We start from the raw sequence: 21,186 nt of genomic DNA, 5'->3' as shown, positions 1-21,186 counted from the left end.
TGACAGAATTACTAATATTATTGTGCTCAGGTCTGGTTACCTGGGTTTCTTGGGGATGAGGGAGTGGTGGAATGGATCCAGAGTCAAGTGACCAAGATGGTTTGTCTCTGGTCTCAGTGGTCTCTGGAACACCTCCTATGAGGATAGATTGAAGGTGTGTGTGGATTGCAAAAGTTGGTTAATAGATGAAAAAAAGGAGAGATATGATAGAAACATTTAAGTTTTTTAAAGGCTTTTATAGGACTGAAGCAGAGGAAATATTTCAACACCTGGCTAAGTGGGGGAGAGAACAAGAAGTCATTTCTGGAAGTTGGGTAAGGGTGAGGGACTAGATTTTTCACTTGGAAAGTGGTGAATGAATGGAATGAGTTGCCTGAGTTACTTGAGAGTGCTTTGTGAATTGTTTTAAGGAGAGGTATGATAGATTGTGTGTTGATAGTTTAGGTCTCTCACGATGAGGCATAGGACTTCATGGGAGGTGCCCATGCAATAATAATAATTTTCTGCTTATCCACCACTCTGCAATTTACATTCCTTTAACCTTTCTTCATAACCAACATTCCATAGTCCTGATACTGCCTTGATCATTCATCTCTAGACCTTCCCCAACCCATCCCATTCGTGTGTCACCTCCTGTCCAGGAGGTTGGCTACCATGATGTGGCTAATGGTTGACTACAGACATAACGACATGTGGTGAGTAACCTATCTCTTCCATATATTATTGTAAGTATTCATGGCTGTAAATCCTTGTGTGTTCACGTGGCTGGTTTGCCTGTTCTGAGGGATGAAAAACCCAAATTTCCAGGTGAAAAACCTTCGTATGAGACAAGCTAACTTGCCTTTAGTTGAAAGAGACCAGATAAAGGTTCGTCACATCATGGACAGGAATCGAACATCAGTGAAAAACTGTGTGATCTGACTGGTGCTTTATACAGTGACACAACCAGCTGCTTTATCACTAGTTATCAGCATGCTCCTTATCATAGCAGCAATGCGATGTGCAGCACTTGCAGTGTGCCCTCCAAATTTCAGTCAGCTGTCACCCCAGATCTCGAAAATTATCCACCTCCAACATAACTTTCGATCAATGTAGTATATAGCAGCATTGTATCCCTGCACTCCAAAGTGCAACTTATTAAAACTACAGCCCCATTCATTGGTTTAAGCTAAAAGTCTATTCAAATTTTCCTGAAGGGAATTAACATCCATATGATCTTTATACTTCTTCCACTTTACATCAGCAAGCAACTGAAATCTCTAGTCAATTCACATGAAATATCTTTAACAAATAAATAGCAGGGAGCTCAAGAAAAGATTCCTGTGGCATACCACTGGTTGCCTTCTTTTTTTTTTAAACACACTCCTTCATCGTGCACAACATGCTGATATTGTTCAGAGCCAATCTCCAATCCATCTGACCAACCTGTTATCTATTCCCATCCTCTGAAGCTTGTACATCAACCTATCATGAAGTAATCTATCAAATACTTTTGAAAAATCCAAGACCGTCACATATGAATCTTATCCAACACTTGGTCATATCATAAAATGCAAATAGATTGCTAAAACAAGACCTAAGCTTTACAAACTAATGCTGACCATTATAAAGAATACTATGTTCCTCAACTGAATCCTTACCAACATATCCAATACCTTTCCTACAAATGCAGTATACTAACTAGTCTATAATCGGAAACTTCTACCCTAGAACAATACTTCTGGAATGGTACTGTTTTGCCTTCGTTTTGCTCCTTAAAACCTCTCCTACCACAAGACTTTCATTAAATAACCAGGTAAGTTCATAATTAGCTGTTTTGCACATTCCTTAAAAGAATGTGCTGATATGCTCTTCTTTCCCACAACCTTATTAACATCTGACCCAATTAACATCTTAATAAACCTCTCATTATTTCTCCTCTAATTCCCCCAATATTTGCTTCCATTCTAAATGATGCACAGCACCATTTACATCAGTATGATATATGCTGATAAAGTGCTCAATAAATAACATTACTACATCACTTTACCATTGTCACTATCCATACCACAATTGGCAGCAGTATCAATACCTTATTAACAACTACATCCTGTGAGGATATCACTAAATCCAACACTCGAAAACTTCAAATTTCTTCGATGACATGGTGCTTAAGATGGCTATGTCTGAAATTCAACACATTCATTAACCTTGTTTTTATACTCTATTCTTTCTAATCCATATTTCTAAAATTAAAATCTGTTATTAGAATCAAATCATCTTCATTTTACATACCCAACTAATATGTCTGTACATTTCATAATCAGTGCTCTCTCTACTTCCTGCCAATACAGATTCAAAATATTTACATTTATTATGATTTTCAACTTCCATTCTTAACCATGCTACCAGCCAGGATATATATATACGTCCACATTACCATGGATGCGAAGTGCATATTAAAATTGTAATACCATTGATATTACATTGAAATTTATGATGGATATGAAGCTTTTAGGATGTGTATTTGATCTTTAATGGCCGTACGGTGGTTAATGGACACAGTTCCTTCTGCCATCATTATCAGTATCCCCTCCCCATCCTCTTTTTACCTCCCCTTCCTATCATTCTAGATTTTATATCCTTCCATTTCTCTTCCAACCATACATTATTCTCAGCCAACTAAGTTTCACTTACACCAATTACCTTTTGACATATTGACTCAATCAGTGCAACAAACTCAACTCCCCTATTTCTGATACTTTTTTGTATTAGTGTATAAACATAACAATCTTTCTCTTTGAGACCATCCCAATAACACCATTACTCCGTACTTAAGCTACTATACTGTGCCTGTCTGAGCACTCCTGTTTTTCTGATGCTGACTCTGATTTGCATTCATCTCTCTCTCTCTCTCTCTCTCTCTCCTGTCATAATCACATCTTCAACCATGTATCTATCTTCCTTCTGTCCTTCCACAATTTACTTTACAATCTCTCTCTCTCTCTCTCTCAGATTCTTAGTTACACTAGCTTTATCGTCTTAACTCTGTGCTCTTAGCAAACAACAGTTTCTCCAAATGTCCAACACCATACTCATTCAAATGCAATCCATCAACCTTAAACTACAAACTATGAATGCCCTTTGCCTCTCACAGCTCAGCTATCCTTTGCTATTCATTATATCTGTTTTTCTGAACTCACTATTATATCTGAGCATCATACTAACCACTTTCCCAGCAACACTTTCCTCCCATAACAACTTCTTATATCCCTTTCCTCCCACAACAAAATCTACATCCTTTTTTCACCATACAAGTTATTTATGCCCACCTACCACTAATTCTTGAATGCCCATTCCTTCCATATAAAGCATCAGTTATTTGTTTCAATGTTCCACCTGGAAAACACGTTTTTTGTATCATGCTCTTTGCCACATCTCTAATGATTGAATCCCTGTATAACTCTGTATGATTATTCACACCTGCTTCATACTACTAACTTCCTCATCATTCACATCAGTCAGTAACTTCTTTAGAAGTACAATTTCATCCTCCAGACACTTTATTTAACTCTTCATTTTCATCAACTCTTGCTTAAGTTCTCTTCCATTTTGTTCCCTTTGTTATCATTACTAGTACTGATTACTCTTGGTGACACTAGTCTCTTTTTTGAAATGCCCTAGCCTATTATTACACTTCTTGTACACATTGGTATTTTCCTTTTTATGTCACCAACTTGTTTAAGGGATAACTTACTCAGTCTCACGAGTATGGATATTTTACTAGATCTCCTAAGTGAATGGCTTATCCAATGGTAGTTTCACAGCAGATAACAAAAATCTTCATCCATTGTTGGATAGTTCTGCTTATTACCTGAAGAGGCTTGGAAAAAGTAACATGTTTGGTCCTCTAAAACAAGATTCTCAAATTATCTTACTCTTAACCCTGTTGATTTAAATCTTTATTAATAACTTATCATTTTACTGAATATATTTAAATTAATAAACTGTAACTGTAAATTAATAAACATTTAAAAAATTACCCTGTATTATAATTATTCATATTATAAATAAAAAAAAAGTAGCTATAATTATTATAAAATTTTTAGAAAGCAGAACATCAGGAACATGGAGATGAAACTACACCATCAAATATTAGCACAGATAACAGCCAAGAAACTTCTGATAACCAAAGAAAGGAAATATTAATTTTAAAGGAAACAATAGGAAAGTATGAAGAAGAACTTAAGATGTTGAAAGAGCAACACTCAAATAATCAGGTAGCCTTCTTTTTTTATTTATTATTATTTTTTTAAACCATGTTTATTAATTTAATTCGTAAAACGTTTGAGATTTGTTTACGATATTTCAGTTTAGATCAGTGGTCGTCAAAGTGGTTGATATCGATCCCCAGTGGTCGATTGTAGGTCGATAGAAAAATATAAGACATCATTGTACGGGTAATATTTAATTCGGTTAGCTTGGTTAACACAATTCACTCTTAACGCAATTAAGAGTGAATTGTGGGAACAGCGACATGAATAGGACCTGTAGGATGGAGCAAAGTCATGAAAATAGTTACGGAGGCCAATCAAGTAGGCCAAAATGACGTACTTACCAATAAACAGATGTCGGTGGTTCCCGCCTGGCCAGCGCAGTGGAAACGAGATTGCAACATGTGCTAGGTTGCTTAATTACTTATACTTAAACGTATTCGATCCGAGTCTCATTTTTGCACATTGACATACAAGTAAGTGTTAATGTTTTAAAATTCATCAACATACATATTATAATTCAATCATTATTCATTCACGAACTAAACTTCTCTATGTTGAAGAGTTGAGCAGGGCTGGTAATTTTGTACATCCTATAGAAATACGTGAGTAGGTATATTATTTAGACTTATTACTTTTGCTTACTGACTTCAATTTTAATTATTTTGTTACAACCCCAGTAACTACAATGGCAGCTTCAGATTCTAAAAAGAAATGCAGACAATATTCGTTAGAATATTTGAAACTTGGGTTTATTGCTTCATTAAGAAATGAAACGAGGCCTATGTGTCTTCCTTGTGAAAGAACTTTTAGTAACAATGCAATGAAACCAGCAAAAATGAAAGATCATCTTCAAAGACTCCATCCCAATAAGAAAGATAAAGATCTTGACTTTTTTAAAGAACTGAAAGAGAAATACACACATTGACCAACTATAAAATCATTTATGAAAGCACCTGCCGAAGCTGACAATAAACAAGGATTAACAGCCTCCTACAATATTTCTTTTAATATAGCAAAAAAAGAAAACTATATACAATTGTGGAGGGCATTGTGATACCCACAATCAAAGAAGTAATTGAAACCATAATGAAAAAAGATTCTGGCCTGTTTTAAAATGCTTACCATTGCGTGTGAATACCGTGAAAAGACGTATTGATGAAATGGCTGAAGATGTAGAAAAAATTGTAGTATCAGAACTCAAAAATAGTAAGTTCTCCATCCAACTTGATGAATCTACATTCGATAGTTCTTCTATTCTTATGGCTTATGTAAGATATTATAGTAAAACCAAACATCAAATTATTGACGAAGTTTTATTTGCAAAATATCTCGAAAGTGATGGAATGGGTTTGACAATTTTTCAGTGATTGGAGGAATATTTAAATAAGTATGATATTCCATTTACTAATATAACAGCAGTAGCCACAGATTGCGCACCTGCAATGGTCGGCCATTATCGAGGTTTCGCTGCCTTTCTGAAAGAAAAAGTTCAAAGTGTACGTACTGCATGATACTCTAAGAGTGTGTATTAAATCTATTAATCAACATTTGAGCTCATCCTCTTAAATTGCAATTGTTTGCCAAATTTTGTGAAAAAAAATGAAGTATCAAACCAATTACTCTTGCATACTGAAGTAAGATGGTTGTCTAGAGATGCAAGTCTACGAAGATTTGTTGATTTGTTTGACTCAACCCTGGAGAGAAACTCTACAAATTAACATCTGTAGAGTTTCTTGTAGATGTTAATTTGTTTTTGAGTGATGAACTGAAGAGAAATAAGAATCATATTTTCTACTTGGCGGACTTATTTTCAAAATTTAATGACGTACAGACCCGTCTACAAGGTAAAGATGTCACGATTATTCAAGCTCGGACAATTCTTTTAGGCTTCCAAGCTAAATTAGCCTTATTTAAATCATTGTTACGAAAAGATTTTCAGTACTTTTCAAATCTACGGCATTCAGAAGTAAAAGATGAAGACTTAGAAATATACACAAAACATCTTCAAAATTTGAGCGATGATTTTAAATTGCGCTTTGCAGATTTTGAAAACATGCACATTCCAGATTGGGTTATCATGCCATTTTCTGCAAATATTGAAAATATCGAATGTAACTTACAAGATGAACTTATTGAATTTTCAGTTGATCTTGAAACTAAGACACTTTTTAAAAATAGGACTTTAAGTTACTTTTGGATAAATATAAATGTTGTAGAAAAATATCCAAAACTTTCTGAAGTGGTACTCTGCTTTTTACTTGCATTTCCAAGCTCGTACATGATTGAAGCTGGTTTCAGCCATATTAATTCCATTTTAACAAAACAAAGAAATAAGCTAGATATAGAATTCTGTGGCGATTTAAGGCTGAAACTTACTAATTTTGAACCCAACATTGCTAATCTTGTCAAGAGTCATGAAGTGCACCCTTCACATTGACAACGTTAGTAAATTGTATAATAAGTTAATAAAAGTCTTATTTTCATATATATATATATATAAGGAAGATTGTATTATTGTTATTTTGTTATCTAAATTAAATTTTATATTTTGTATATTATTTATCCCTCCTATCAAATATGTAATGTTAAGAAGGATGTCAAAAACAAAAACGTGTCCCTTTGATGTTAAGCCAATATAATAATATATATATTATACACACAATAAACACTGTAACTATAAAATAAACAATCTAAAAACTCACATAAGCGTCTTTTTTGCTTGTCCTATTATAATTACATAATAGTAAAATAGAGGGGTCGATAAAAAGTCGAGAAATTCTTGAAGGGGTCGACGGTCAAAGAAGTTTGGCAACCCCTGGTTTAGATCCTTGAATCTGGAATTCCAGGTACTAACTGCATTAATTGTTAAATAAAAGTTTCATTATATCTATTTTTTTATATTCATAAGATTTTAATTTTATATGCACCATTATCACTGTTTTATTGGTTTTATCTTGAAGAATTTTTAGGATAATATGAGCATTGAAATAAAAATTTTGTTATTATATGTTAGTCTTCTGAATTCTGTTTTGTTTCAGATATGTTTTGATAACCTTTATCTGTTATATTGTTTAAATATTCATGCCACTTTAGATTATGTTTTATAAAGAGCTGCTCTATAGTTCCAAGGATGACATGGCATTTTCTCTTAATTTTGAAAGGCCTAGGTTCAAATCCTGAAGAAGCTTTTTCTCAAAAGGAATGCTAATTCGCCTTAAATGAAAACCCTTATAAGGTGTTTTTTTTTTTTTTTCCAACTGAAAGGGAATTAGCCAGCTCATATTAAAGTGGTAGTTTCCCTCTCCCATGGAAACTTCCTCCGTGGAAGTTTCCATGGGAGACTGAAGACCACATTCAGTTGATAGATGTAATATACATGAACCTCTAACATTAGTTACTTTAGCCATAATTCCAGCTGTAGATCGTATTCTTGTAGAAAGGCTTATACGTTGGCAACACATAACTATTAAATTATTTAAGGAATTTACAGTGTATACTGGAATATTAATTAAACAGAGACTTTAATAAGAAGATCATATGTTATCATGAAATTAATAGAATATAGCACATTAAGAGATAATTATCCAAGGATAGCCTCGGTATGATAAGTAATTATTGAATCAAATTTATTCATTTCCTTATTTGATATAACTATTGATTTATGACATTTGTTTTTAAATCTCAACATGGTAGTTGTTACATAATGGGAAAAAAAAATAATAATAAACAATGTTTTCTCTGGGCCTTCACCTTTCAGTCAGTAACAATGGTTTTTGAATCAAGAAAAGGTTTGAGTTCCATCTACGATATGAAGAATCCTTATAAGCATTTGCTGTATCATAGTATTAATTAATGCAATATGAATATGAAATAATTGTCCATAGCAGATTATTGAGCTTAATGCATTAAGGGAAAAGATAAATTGTACTTACCAAGAAATTTATTTTTCATTAATCCTTAACCGAAATACAAGCAAACAAAGTTGGTGCATGAAGCATCTTCATGACTAGACTACTTGTATATAGAGGCTGAATTGACCAATTGGCAATTGATTTGAAATCAACCAGTTGACTTTGCCTTAGTATCTCATAATGCAAAGTGTACTTCCTTTCGGATGTGTATATTTCTAAACAGTAAGGAAAGGATCACCATCTAGACAGTTTCGACCTTTATTCAGATCTGATGATTGTTTGTGCAAGACCTGAATAAAGACTATCTCAGAAAAATCATCATCATCATCATCAAATTCCTGACATTTATCCTCAAGGGGTGTACAAGATATGATAGTACTACATGAAAAATTTACATCATTACTAACTTCCTACCTACAATTTTCTGCCAAATCAATCTGTTACCTGTCAAAGCTACAACATTGTCAGATCTTATATTTATATATCTATCTTCTAAGGCACTTTTTTACCATATCAATCCACCTATATCTTGGTCTTCCTCTGGGTCTTTTTCCTGACAACCTGGCAGAGAACACTTGTTTGGCTAATCTTTCCTCACCCATTCTGTTTAAGTGACCATACCACCTGAGATTAGCTCTGCTAACGCATTCCTGGATGCTGACAATGTGAAGTTCTTTCCTAATATCCTGATTTTTAATATGATATTGCCATTTTAATATGATAGTGCCATCTGTTCATATCCCTAATCTTTCTCAGAACTCTCATATCTGCAGTCTCTAGTCTTTGGTCAAGTGTTTTACTTCTGACCCAGCTCTCAGATCCATAAGTAAAAATTGGTTTGAACACTGTCTTGTATATAGCTAATTTAGTGTTTTGACTAATTTCTCTCTTATTCCATATAAAATTATTCAGTCGACTTCCTACCATACCAGCTTTGTTGATTCTGTTGTCTATTTCCATATTTAATTTACCATCTTCACTAAAAATCGTGCCTAAGTAGCTGAAATATTTTACTTGTGCTATAGGTTCTCCATTCACAATGCAGCTGATATTTTCAATGTTTTTGCCTATTTTCATTGTCTTTGTCTTGTTATTGCTGACCTTCATACCATATCTATTACTACAGTCATTCAATTTAGTCAGGGAATCTTGCAGCCAATTTATTTAAAACTATAACATCATCCGCATAAAGCAAGGATTACATTAACATCTTCAATTTTGATATCAGGTTTAATACCACTTTTCTTCATAATGTAATCCATATAGATAATAACAGAGGTGATAATGTACATCCTTGTCTGACACCAGATTTAACATTAAATCATCTCCCTGTACTTCCTTCAGTTCTAATTGCTGACTTACAACTCAAATAAAGACTAAGTATTGCTTGATATAATGCTCCATTGACACCATATAACTGCAGCGTATTGAATAGCTTCTCTCTCTCTTAGCACCTTGCCTATGCTTTTTCCAGATATACAAAACTTAAATACAGATCTTTGTTATATTCTCATGACTTTTCAGTTATTTGTCGTAAAGTGAATACCTGATCCTGACAGCCTCTATTTGGCCTGAAGCTTCTCTTCCACAATCCTTCTCAACCGTTTCTCAAGTATACTGGCATAAATCTTACCAGGAACACTCAGTAGAGAAATACCTCTGTAATTCTCACAATCAGTTTATTTCTCTTTTTATATATGGGTACTATGAGAGCTCTACTCCAATCATCTGGTACTCATCCTTCTGTCCAGGCCCTCTGAACTATGCAGTGTAGCCACTGTAAAACTTTTATACCTCCATACTTCAGCCATTTCTGGTCTAATTTCTGGTCTAATATCATCTACTCCAGCTGCCTTTCCACATTTCAGACTTTTGATGGCTTTTTCTACTTCAAGCATGGATATGTATTCCTGATCAGTGTTTTTTTTTTTATCACTGTGCTGTCATCACTGCTAGTTTCATTTAGCAATTTTTGGAAGTAATTACTCCATACTTCAAGGATATCTTTTTCTCATATCACCTTTGTCATCTCTAATTCCTTTTACAGGACTCTTTCCTCCATTTCTGAGCTTCTTCAACAAGCTCCAGAATATCTTGCCACCTTCTTGATATTTATTTTCTATGTTCTTACCAAAGTCTTCCCATGACTTTTGTTTAGCTAGTTTTACACACTGTTTAGCTTTCTTACATTTGTCTCTGTATTCTCTAAGAACACAAGCTGACTTATTTGCCAGGAACTTTTGATATGCTTTCTTCTTTTTCTTCACTGCCTCTTTAACTTCCTGTGTCCACCAGGGAGTTCTGATCTTTTCTATCCTTGCAGACAACCTCACCACATGCCACTCTGGCAGAATCAGTCAATATTTTCTTCAGAGCTTGCTAAGGTTTGATTCCTATTCTCAAACTCTTTCTCAGAAAAATACCAAGGTTAAATACAGAAGTCATATATTTCATGCATGAAGATACTTCACATGTAAACTTTTTTTTTTTTTCCCCCTCACACTTTGGTAAAGAATTAAATAAAAACATATTTCTTGGTAAGTATAATTTACTTTGGAACCAAGTGAAAGATGCGACACATGTGTTTTGTTTTTATACTTAGGGTGTTTTTTTTTTTTTTTTTTTTTTTTTTTTTTTTTTTACATAGGCTTGTCATTATTACAACTTATAACAGCATAAAATTGTGCTCAAATTTGCATGGAGGGAATGCACATAAAGCAAGAAAGTCATATTACTACATTATTGCTGATAGCAAGAGCTTCAGCATAGTCTAAAATACAAGAGTGTACAGGAAATTTGAAATAAGAAATAACCATCTCCTGGCATTCAGCAGAATAAAAATTAGTATTCTAGTGAAAAAAAGCACAAGGTTAAGTTTTTAAAATGATGAAAAGATTATCAACTTTCATATGTGAATTATAGACATATATACAAATAAAAACATATAAAAAGCAAGTATTTGAAGAAAGACACTAATCTTCAGGTGACTGAATGCAATCTGAAGACCGTGCTGATTGACTCAGCCAGGAAGCATGTATTGAAGTTATTTTCAAAACATCTCCTAGTGTGAGACCCACACCTTTCTTATTGGAGCCTGAAGTGACTTAATTGATACTGTATTAAATGTATGGTAGCTTCTCTTTTCTCTGACCAGCAGATGGGTTTGCGTTCCACCATGCCATGAATGTTTGTGTAGTGTTTAGTTGGTAGATTTTAGTTGCCCAATTTTAGATTACTGATTGAAAGCCTGAATTTGATTTTGAAAAAGTACTATTGTGTAGTTTCTAGAGCAAGAAACCAGATTATCTAATGCATAGCCTATATATGGTATCATACCTTCATACTAAATATACGATGGGTTTTTATTATACGATGGGTAAATTTATATGTGCATTCCACTCATGAAAGGTTGTAAACCTTTCATGAGTGGAATGCACATATAAATTTACCGTTTTAAAAATTATTAAATAAGGTAAAAAACAATATAACAGGAGTAAATGTTATCTGTGGAAAATGCAAACATATTTCAGTACTTGAGATATTAAGAGCCAAACAGGAAATGAGAAAAAGCAACTGGAGTAGATGATATTCAATCTGATATGCTTGAAATATGATAGCATAAAAGTTTTAAATTGGCTGCACTGCATAGGCAGAAGGATGATTTTTAGATGATTGATGGAAGCTCTCATCTTACCAAAACGCAGTGCAAAAATTATGGAGAAATTTCCTTGCTTGGTGTTCTAGGAAAGTCATGCAAGTGTTTGAGAAGTTTGTTTAGGTCTAGTTGATTGTTGAGAACAGATTTTTCCCTTATAAAAAATAGTCTAGAAATCATGGGAATATAATAAGGATGCTGTTATAAGCATTATTGATCTCAAAAGCATAACATTTTTCAAAACACTAAATCCATATGGAGTAAATGGAACTTTATATAGTGCTGTTGGATTATGAATATATAGAGATTTAAGTAATTATTATTTGCTTCAGAATCCAACATGATCTTCCATCACATAAGCTAAACTTGTAATTATTTAATGTAAATAACTTATTTTATAATTTAATATTCATATAACTACTTTAATTTTGTCTAATATCTAATTATTTAATCAAAGATATATGTATTAATAGTGATAAGACTGTATTAAATATTAAGCTATTTTAATTATTACTATGTTAATATTATAAAAACTTGTATTTGATAATTTAACTGTGCATTATTTGAAATGTAAATATTCTCTGTTTATTCCTGTTTGTAAAGTTTAACGTTATGTAATAGCTCAATTTTATTATATTTTGTTTTGTTGTCATGGAAACGTAGGTAAGTGAGCGAGCATGTTTTGGAACACCACGTGAGGTTTATTGAAAAGAGTTTTAGAAAGAAATCACGAGAAGAATTTAGGCGGGAAGAATGGATATAATATAAGCGAGGAATGCTGAAATTATTAAGGAGAGATTAGATTATTAAGAGAGAGAGAAAGGAGAGGATTGGCATTAGGTTGGAATTGGAGCATTCGGGAATCACAGTGCGATAATAGCGAGTCGGCAAGTTACTCAAGCAGCTAATAAAGTCTACTAGTCGAGAAGCAGTTAGCTAATAAGTTGTAGAATAACAATTATAGCTACGAAAAATAGCTGAGAGACTATTAAATATACTAGCGATACTTGAGTTGAGATTTAATTTCAGCGCCGACCTTTCAAGGACACACACAGAACCTTGAAACAAAGCACGAAGTTACTAAAGAATAGTAGAGCTGTAAAGTTGAAGTTTACCGATAGCTGTGATTAGAATTGTAGTGTCTAAAGAATTAATTGAATGCCGGAAGAGTGAACAACTGCGCATATAAAACCTCAAGTTAAGGAATTATTGTGTATTGTCTTAATTCATAAGTGATCAGTAGTACTTTATGCAACAACGTTTGTTTATGTATTTTGACCAATGATTAATTCAGTTATTGCTTAGAGGAATTATTTTAATGAGTGCCATATACTATTTAAGTGTTTACAGTTATAAAAAGTGTTTAAGTATAAGTAGATGAAGAAGAAAAGATTAATGGCAAGATTATTCCAACCTTAATATTTCTGTACAGAGAAGTGTGTGAGTTTCATCTTAGAATTCCCTGATACTAACAGTAACTATTGCGGAGAATTAGCCGAAGTATCAAATTAAAAGTGTTTGTTTGTGAAGAGGTGTTACTGCGATTTTATTGTAATTGGAACTTAAGGAACTGTGAGAAGGACTGTATTAGAGATAACAAATTTACCATTGTATGAGTTGAATGTTTGAATTTATCTAAGGAGTTAAAATGTGTGTGATATCTTAATTACTGAATTGAAGTTAACTGTAAAATTTGTGATTTTAAAATTAAATGTTTGTTTTTGTTAATCAAAAGTTGTATTTTGCCTGAATCTCTTTTACTGCACCATTCATAAAATATTCGAACCAAAGCGGGAGTGATTAATAAGTTAAATATACTCGGCCAGTATATATAATATTAACACCTAAAAGGAGAGATAGTTGTGAGTTGGTTTATCTTCAATTCTTGAACTAATTCAGATATAAAGTTGCGCAGTCTTTAAATATAAATTTTCTTTATATTTGAATTAGAAATCAACTAGCAACCGTCTATTTTGTTAAGAACATCATAGTAAATAACATGTCGGATCCAAGGTATAGATTAAGACGAAGTAGGATCCAACAAAGTTTCAAATACATAGTTTTTCAAATACAGTAGTTAGATTGGGCAATGTTTAGGAAGATGAGTTGATGTTAAATAATCTTACACCTGTGTCACACTTCAGTTGCACACTGTCTTCACTATTATTTATAATCTCAATGTGGGTTGTTATCCTCTTAAATTAATCTGCATGTTTTCAAATATGCAGATTTAATCAGATTTTCTCCAGAATATATAGTTGCTGTGACCAATGTATTTTGGAAATCTGCAACACTATAAAAATTGGCAAGAACGTGGCAAATCATTAGATGCATTCTGAGTAGTAAACTAAATCCTGTAGAACAAGTTACATATTTTAGCAACTTAGGCATGATTTTTAGTTAGAATGGCAAATTAAATATGGAATAGATAATATAAGGCAGGTGATGATGGGAAGCCAGTTGAATAAATTTATTTTGAGCAATAGAAAGTCAAAATAGGAGTATGTAAGATGGTGTTCATGCCTAATTTGACACACAAATTGGAGTTTGATCAGAAATTATTCTTATACAGGCTCCTCTAGCAAGGAAAGGGCTAGTTGAATATAGGCCTCTTCCAGGTCACATAATGCTAAATACTTATTGTATTTGTCTTGGAATACATTCACTGAAGATGCACTAGCATCCACTAGTATTTTATTCCATGTGCACACACTTGCTACACATCACAAGAAAACTTGATCATCACATGCTGACTAACCATTCCAGAGATAATCCTAAGTTCTCCCACTACCTGCCATGAACTGTAAAATCTCTTCTCTATACCAAGATCCCTTACCAACTTTTGTGTTTGTCACCTCTCTTTCTTCTATTATGCAAACTTTGCAGACCACATTCCTTCAGTCTGTTTTCATATGCAGAGAATTTCACAGATCAATATCATCTTGGTTACCTGCTGTTGCATCTTTTAAGTTATCTCCTCTGAACTCAAGTCACCATATCACAGTCATCAAGATGCGATCTTATCAAGACTTGTAAGGTAGAAGAATAACTCTCCTTTCTATACACTAGTATTTTTTAACATTGCAGTTACTCAATGTGATGACAACCACCTTAGCAATGTGGTCTCTACCATCTTTAGCTTCATTGACCACTTGTAGCAGATTATCATTAATATAATTTTCTGCCTGAAGTATCTTCATCCAAAATGCATAACCTTGTACTAGTTCTAACGTTCTTTGTCATTTTTTCGTAGAATCAATTTGTTCAGATCAGCTTGTAAGGATCTTTTATCAAAAATGTGCTTATAATCTTTCTTAATTTTGCATCATTGGCAGATTATTATTATTATTTATCACTATCCAGACAAACCCAATAGCTTAATATACAAGTTAAACAACAGTGTTCAGAGTCCTGTAATACTACTCACCCTACTCTTAAACCTGACATTTCTATGTCAATTCTCTCTGATACCTGTCACTGAATCATATTGCTACCTATGTCAAAAGCATTTTGCAAAGCCATAATTCTGAGTTCATATAACATCCTTCACTGTAGAACCTTGTCGAATGCCCTGCCAAAAAATATCTTCTTATTCAACTCTACATTAACCTTGAATGGACAAAAAATTATCTTGCATTTCTTCTGGTCTGTTTAGCTTATTTCTTTTTCATTGTCTGATTTACGAGGGTGGTCTGAAAATTTATCAGCCTTGACCATAGATGGGAACACTATTGGGAAGATTTTTTTTTTTTTTCTAAGATGGCACGTCTGTCATAAGCATCCACGTGAAATTGTGAGTCATTCTATCGAATAGTTTGTTTTATACAGCTGTCTGAAGCAAAAGTGTTGTGTGTATCCCTTGAAATGGATAAAATTGAGTATCATGTGGTTATAAAATTCTTTGTAAAAGACGGTTTAACACCAAAAGAAATTCATTCGAAGTTCATAAAAGTTTATGGGCACTCTTCTGCTTCATTTTCGACAATTAAGAAATGGGCTGCTGAGTTTAAATGTTGCCGTGCCAGCCTTGAAGATGATCCATGTGAAGGACATCCAAAAAGTGTAACAACACCACCTGATATTGTATTGGATGACCAGCGAGTCAAAGTGCGTAAAATTGCTGAGACTATAGACATTTCAAAAGAATGTGTAGGATATATTTTGCATGAAGAATTGCATGTGAAAAAGCTTTGCACAAGATAGGTGCCACCCTTGCTCACAGCAGATCAAAAACGCACTCGCATGAAAATCTCTGAACAGTGCTTGGAGCATTTCAACAAGAATAAAACTGATTTTGTACGTTGATTTTTTACTATGGATGAGACTTGGATTCACCATTACACAACAGAATCCAAACAGCAGTTAAAAGCAGATGGAAGCCGTTGTTCAGTGCCAAAGAAGACAACGTTGGTTTCATCAGCAGGAAAGGTCATGGCATCGGTGTTTTGGGATGCTAAAGGCATTTTGTTTATTAATTATCTCAAAAAGGGTACCACAATAACCTGGGAATATTATTCCGATCTTTTAACCAACCTAGGCGAAAAAATTCGTGAGAAAAAGACCCAGCTTGCAGAAGAAAAAAATCATTTTTCATCAGGACAATGTACTTACCCACAAAGGTGTTTTTTGGCAATGGGAAAATTCATGGATCTGCACTATGAATTGTTGGAACATCCACCCTATTCCCCAGATTTTGCTCCCTCTGACTTCTGTCTCTTCCCAAAACTAAAACTCTTCCTTGCTGGTTAGTGTTTTTCTTCGAATCAAGAGCCGATTGCAGCTGTAGAGGGAGCATCGCTGGAATAAATATTAGTCTTAAGGGAGATTATGTTGAAAAATAAAAATGATTTTGAAATTATAAATTTGTTTTTTCATTGTTAGGCTGAGAACTTTTCAGACCACCCTTGTACCTTCCTTATCAGAATTATCACTATTCTAGCCTGCTCTTTATACTTCATTTAAGGCAGCTCTTGCTTCAGAATCTTATTCATCCATTAAACTTCATGCAGTTTGTCTTTTTTTTTTAGGATACTCATCAAATATCACTTCTTTAAGACAGAAGTCCTTTGACTGCTCCCCAAGCACTAATGATCCTCTAACATGCAGATTTTCATGCGAAAGGCTCTGCTTCAAGCCGCCTTCTCATTCTATCTAATCACTTGCCTTATAGTTTCACATATACATCCCTTTTTATTCAAAGATTTCATGATTTGTTTGCTGCTTGCTAGGTTAAATCTGAATGATCACTTTCTCCAAATATGGAAGCAAAACAGTTACCTCATTTATATACAGATTGTCAGATAGTATTATTAGATCCAGCATTTCTGTACCACAAGTTCCTTTCATCATGCGCTGCTTAGGATAGTTATCCCTTAGTAACTATCAATTCTCTTTTTGTTTTGCTTGCTTTCTCCTCTGTCTCCAATCTTGTATCTTCATAGTTGAAATGATAGTCCTTCCTATATTCATAAGGTTCATTGTATATCTAGTTTATCCTCTTTAGATAACCCTTGCCTATAACAGCATACAAACTATGTATTTTGTCTTCTTAACATCACACCAGAATAGCTTTTGCATTTCCCGAATTATTCTTACCACCACCATTTGGGATCTCTGCTCTCGATTAAATTCCTCTACAGTCATTAGTAGTATACTCCTCACCCTTTCAATCTACTATGGCCTCTCTGAATATACTTTGCCATCACATTTTTTGTTAGGAAAATCTCACTATAGCTGCTGTTATTTGAAATGATCTTATTTCATTAATCAATGCTAAAAATCCATTGTCTTTATTCCTATGAACATGCAGGACACCCAACTGTCATGTTGATGTGTGTTTTCAAGGAATTCTTGAAACTCAGTTGGTTCAAATAGGTAGTCTGAGTTGATTCATTAACTAAATTCCTCCCCACTGCTTTCTTTTCTTATTTGACATTCCTCTCAATGAATCTATGAACATTTTGAATTGAAGTTGAATTAATTCAGTTTGCATTTCAGTAGTAGTGTTATCTTCTGGAAACTTGATTTTTCATTTCTCATAGAAGCAAATCAGCAAGAGAACCCACACAGTTAATAGACAAAATTGCTATTAGTCACTGTAGATGGCATATTATTTAAGTAATAGATTAAGTTGTATAGACAGTGGGTTGCATGTAGTAATCATAAAAATAATAAATACTAGACCCATCATTCTCAGGGTCATTCCTTCCATACTGAGAACTTTTCTCTCATTCTTTGTCAAAACAATGTCAATCTCTCAACTTAGTACATATATTGGCACTCTCATGCAGCCACCCTGTTATGCCTAAGTTCTTCAACTACCTATATTCGCTCTTCACTGAAAAACAATTTCTTCAAGCACATACCACTAAATCTTTGTGTACTTTATTTTGTAAGTACACATCCTCTTTAACATAAACATAACATACAACACACTATTTCTTCTGCACAGTTTCCATATTCACAGATCTTCATCTCACCTCACACTTTCATGCCTTAGCAGCAGGCTCACAATCTTGACCTTTTTTTATTTCCCTCATTCAAATTCATATTGTGTCTCATACCATACTTATTTTTTTTTCAGGTCATTTGTTCATCCAACACAGTCATAACCTTCACTTATTCTACCTGCTTGCATATAGCTTTAGTCATATCATAAATCTTCTCTCTCAGAAACACATTCTTTTGTAGTTATCTAACAGATCTCAAATCATAGAATCACAGTACATCACTGATTCTCCATTCACCATTTTCTGTTCTGATACATCTTCCTTTCTCTCCTCTCATATTTCTTCTCATTTCTTACCTCTTAATACTAAGCATTTATTCATTTCTTATTTCATTGTTATTATTTAAATGAGTATTTAGGCTTAGATGCTGGTTTACATTCATGTTACACTTTAATAGAATAATTACAGCACAAAGAGAAATAATTAAGCAACATGTTTAATCAGTTCATATTTTGTCTGTCAGAGACATCTTCAGGAATACAATATTAAAATTTTAATAACATGCCCAAAAACATACACAAGAAACAATAAGTGGAAGAAATGAGATTAGAATAAATGAAGACTGTCCTATGGGGGGCATCCTCTATAGGTGCTGTTGGCTAGCCTTAGATATTGGGCGGGAGGCTTAAGAATTAAAGTTTCCCAAATCTTAGGAAGTTTAATACAACTGCATTTATTAAAATTAGGTGGTTTTTTAAGTCTGCTACTGATTCTAAAGAGTTTCAAGTTTGTATTTGCTGTAATGGAGCATGATGGTTTCTTCCATCTGATTCCATGCAAGGTATTGAAGGCATAGTCAGCCAGACCTGACAGACCATAGTTGTGGCAGCAGATGCATTTTTTTTTTTTTTGTGTTCTTCTAGGCAGATGTTAGTAGATCTCTCAGTCTGACCATAATATGATAAGCTGTAAGAACAAAGAACCTGGAATAGAGAGGGGAGGAAGTGGATCCTTAGGAGAGTAGAGAGGGGAAGCCAGCTTCAAATGAGGAAGACATATTTCTTTAAAGTTCTGACTATTTTTTTCTGAAGCGACTCAGATATAGGGAATAGTAATGGCATTACTGTAATTTTCATGTTGAGAGAGAGATGTGAGGAGGTGGAAGGGACAGATAATTTGTAGATCTTTTTGGCATTGTAACCATTGGACAGGAAAGTTTGGTAAATAAAAGCAAATTCTGCTGTAAGGGAAGCGTTAGTGAAACAGAGGTTGGAAACTCATTGACAAGGGTTTTGATGACCCCATATTGTATATACCTGTAAACTGAGAAAGAAAGGCAATGGACAGATGTGTGATTAAAAAAGCAAGCTGTTATTTTCTTTTTCAATAGTGAACTGAATTCTGTGGTGCTGACTGTTAATGTGAAGAAGGAAAGAGTAATGTGTCTGAGCCATATTGCCAAATAGAGAATGCATCATCATTATATCATAAACAAATAGAAGGCTCGAGACTGGCAGTATCAGGAGTGTTTTTCAGAATTCTCCATATAGAAATTGGTCGGGGGGGGGGGGGGGGGGGGGGGGCATGGTAGTACATTCTATCTCTTTATATAAGGTGACCTTCCAAGAGCATGAATAGTAAAATTAAAAAGATCACTATTGTTTGAGTGGAGGGATTTTTCTGTAAATTTAGAGTGTCGGGAAGGGGAATATTTGTGAATAAGTAGGTGACATCACAACTCATCATGATATCATTATTGTTTAAAACTAAATTCTGGACTAAAGATTTGAAATGTGTGGAATTTTCTATTTAAGAGGTGTGACCAGTAAGTGGAATTAAAGATTTTGCTAACTGTTTGGCTAATTTAAAAGGGGTGGGGGGTCAGTAGCATCTGCTATGGGACAGAGAGGCTAATTGGGTTTATGAATTTTTAGCAATTCATATATCTGGGAAGAAGGAGGGCAGAATGAGCTTTGACCATTATTTACAAATATTCTTCTTTTTTTAGAATTACTCACTCAGAAATGACCAAAATTGACATCAAATACTTAAGTAGCAATCCACTAATGAAACGTTTAAGAAACTTATGGCATATTTAGTCTTGGGTGAACTAAGAATTAAATAATCCAGGAACTCTCTTTTGGAGAACAAATGTAATTTTTCCAACCACTCCAAGCCAGATGGTTCAGTCAGATCTGAAATTATATATAATGTGATCACAATCTTAATTGATTATGGCCACAGTTTGAATTCGCAAATGTTGTGTAAACCCTAATGGTAAGCTTAAGAAATAAATGAACATTGATATTTCAGAAATAAATACCAGACATCAGAAATTACTAGAAACATAACATTAGAGAAAATTTACATCACCCATGGAGAATTTTTTAACACTATTAAAAACTGTTGATTTTTGAAAAATACGAAATTTGAACATTTACAAAAGCATATATAATTTATATTCAACTGGCCCATTAAAATTCCATTACAGCATTGTTGATGCTAATCCAGAGACAAGGCTAACATCATCATCAAATTCCTGCCATGTACCCTCAAGGGGGTATACAGGATATGATAGTACTACATGAAAAAATTTTACATCATTACTAACTTCCTATCTGCATTTTCCTCCAAATCAGTCTGTTACTTGTCAAGACTCCAACATTATCAGACGTTATCTTTCTATCGTCTAAGGCGCTTTGTACCGTATCAATCCACCTATGTCTTCCTCTGGGTCGTTTTCCTGCCAACCTGGCAGAGAACACTTCTTTTGCTAATCTTTTATCGCCCATTCTGTTTAAGTGACCATACCACCTGAGATTAGCACTGGCAACACATTCCTGGAAGCTGACAATGTCAAGTTCTTTCCAAATATCCTTGTTGTTAATATGATATTGCCAATGATGCCATCTGTT

General features: G+C 33.8%; 1 protein-coding gene across 2 annotated transcripts in view; it reads left to right on the top strand.

Annotated features, from left to right (window-relative positions):
• The window catches only part of LOC150095882 (general vesicular transport factor p115-like), a 245,709-nt gene that overhangs the window by 200,858 nt on the left and 23,665 nt on the right, over nucleotides 1-21,186 (top strand). For both annotated transcript variants that reach the window (XM_090409601.1, XM_090409600.1), the window contains exon 19: nucleotides 4,089-4,259. In XM_090409601.1, the coding sequence (XP_090265727.1) occupies nucleotides 4,089-4,259 (171 nt within the window). The remainder of the gene's footprint in view (nucleotides 1-4,088; nucleotides 4,260-21,186) is intronic.

The sequence above is a fragment of the Typopeltis vanoorti genome, chromosome 19, assembly GCF_054136105.1.
Source record: "Typopeltis vanoorti isolate ZY-2024b chromosome 19, IOZ_Tvanoo_1.0, whole genome shotgun sequence".
Classification (NCBI taxonomy): Eukaryota; Metazoa; Arthropoda; class Arachnida; order Uropygi; family Thelyphonidae; genus Typopeltis; species Typopeltis vanoorti.
This window is presented reverse-complemented; position numbering and strand designations above follow the sequence as displayed.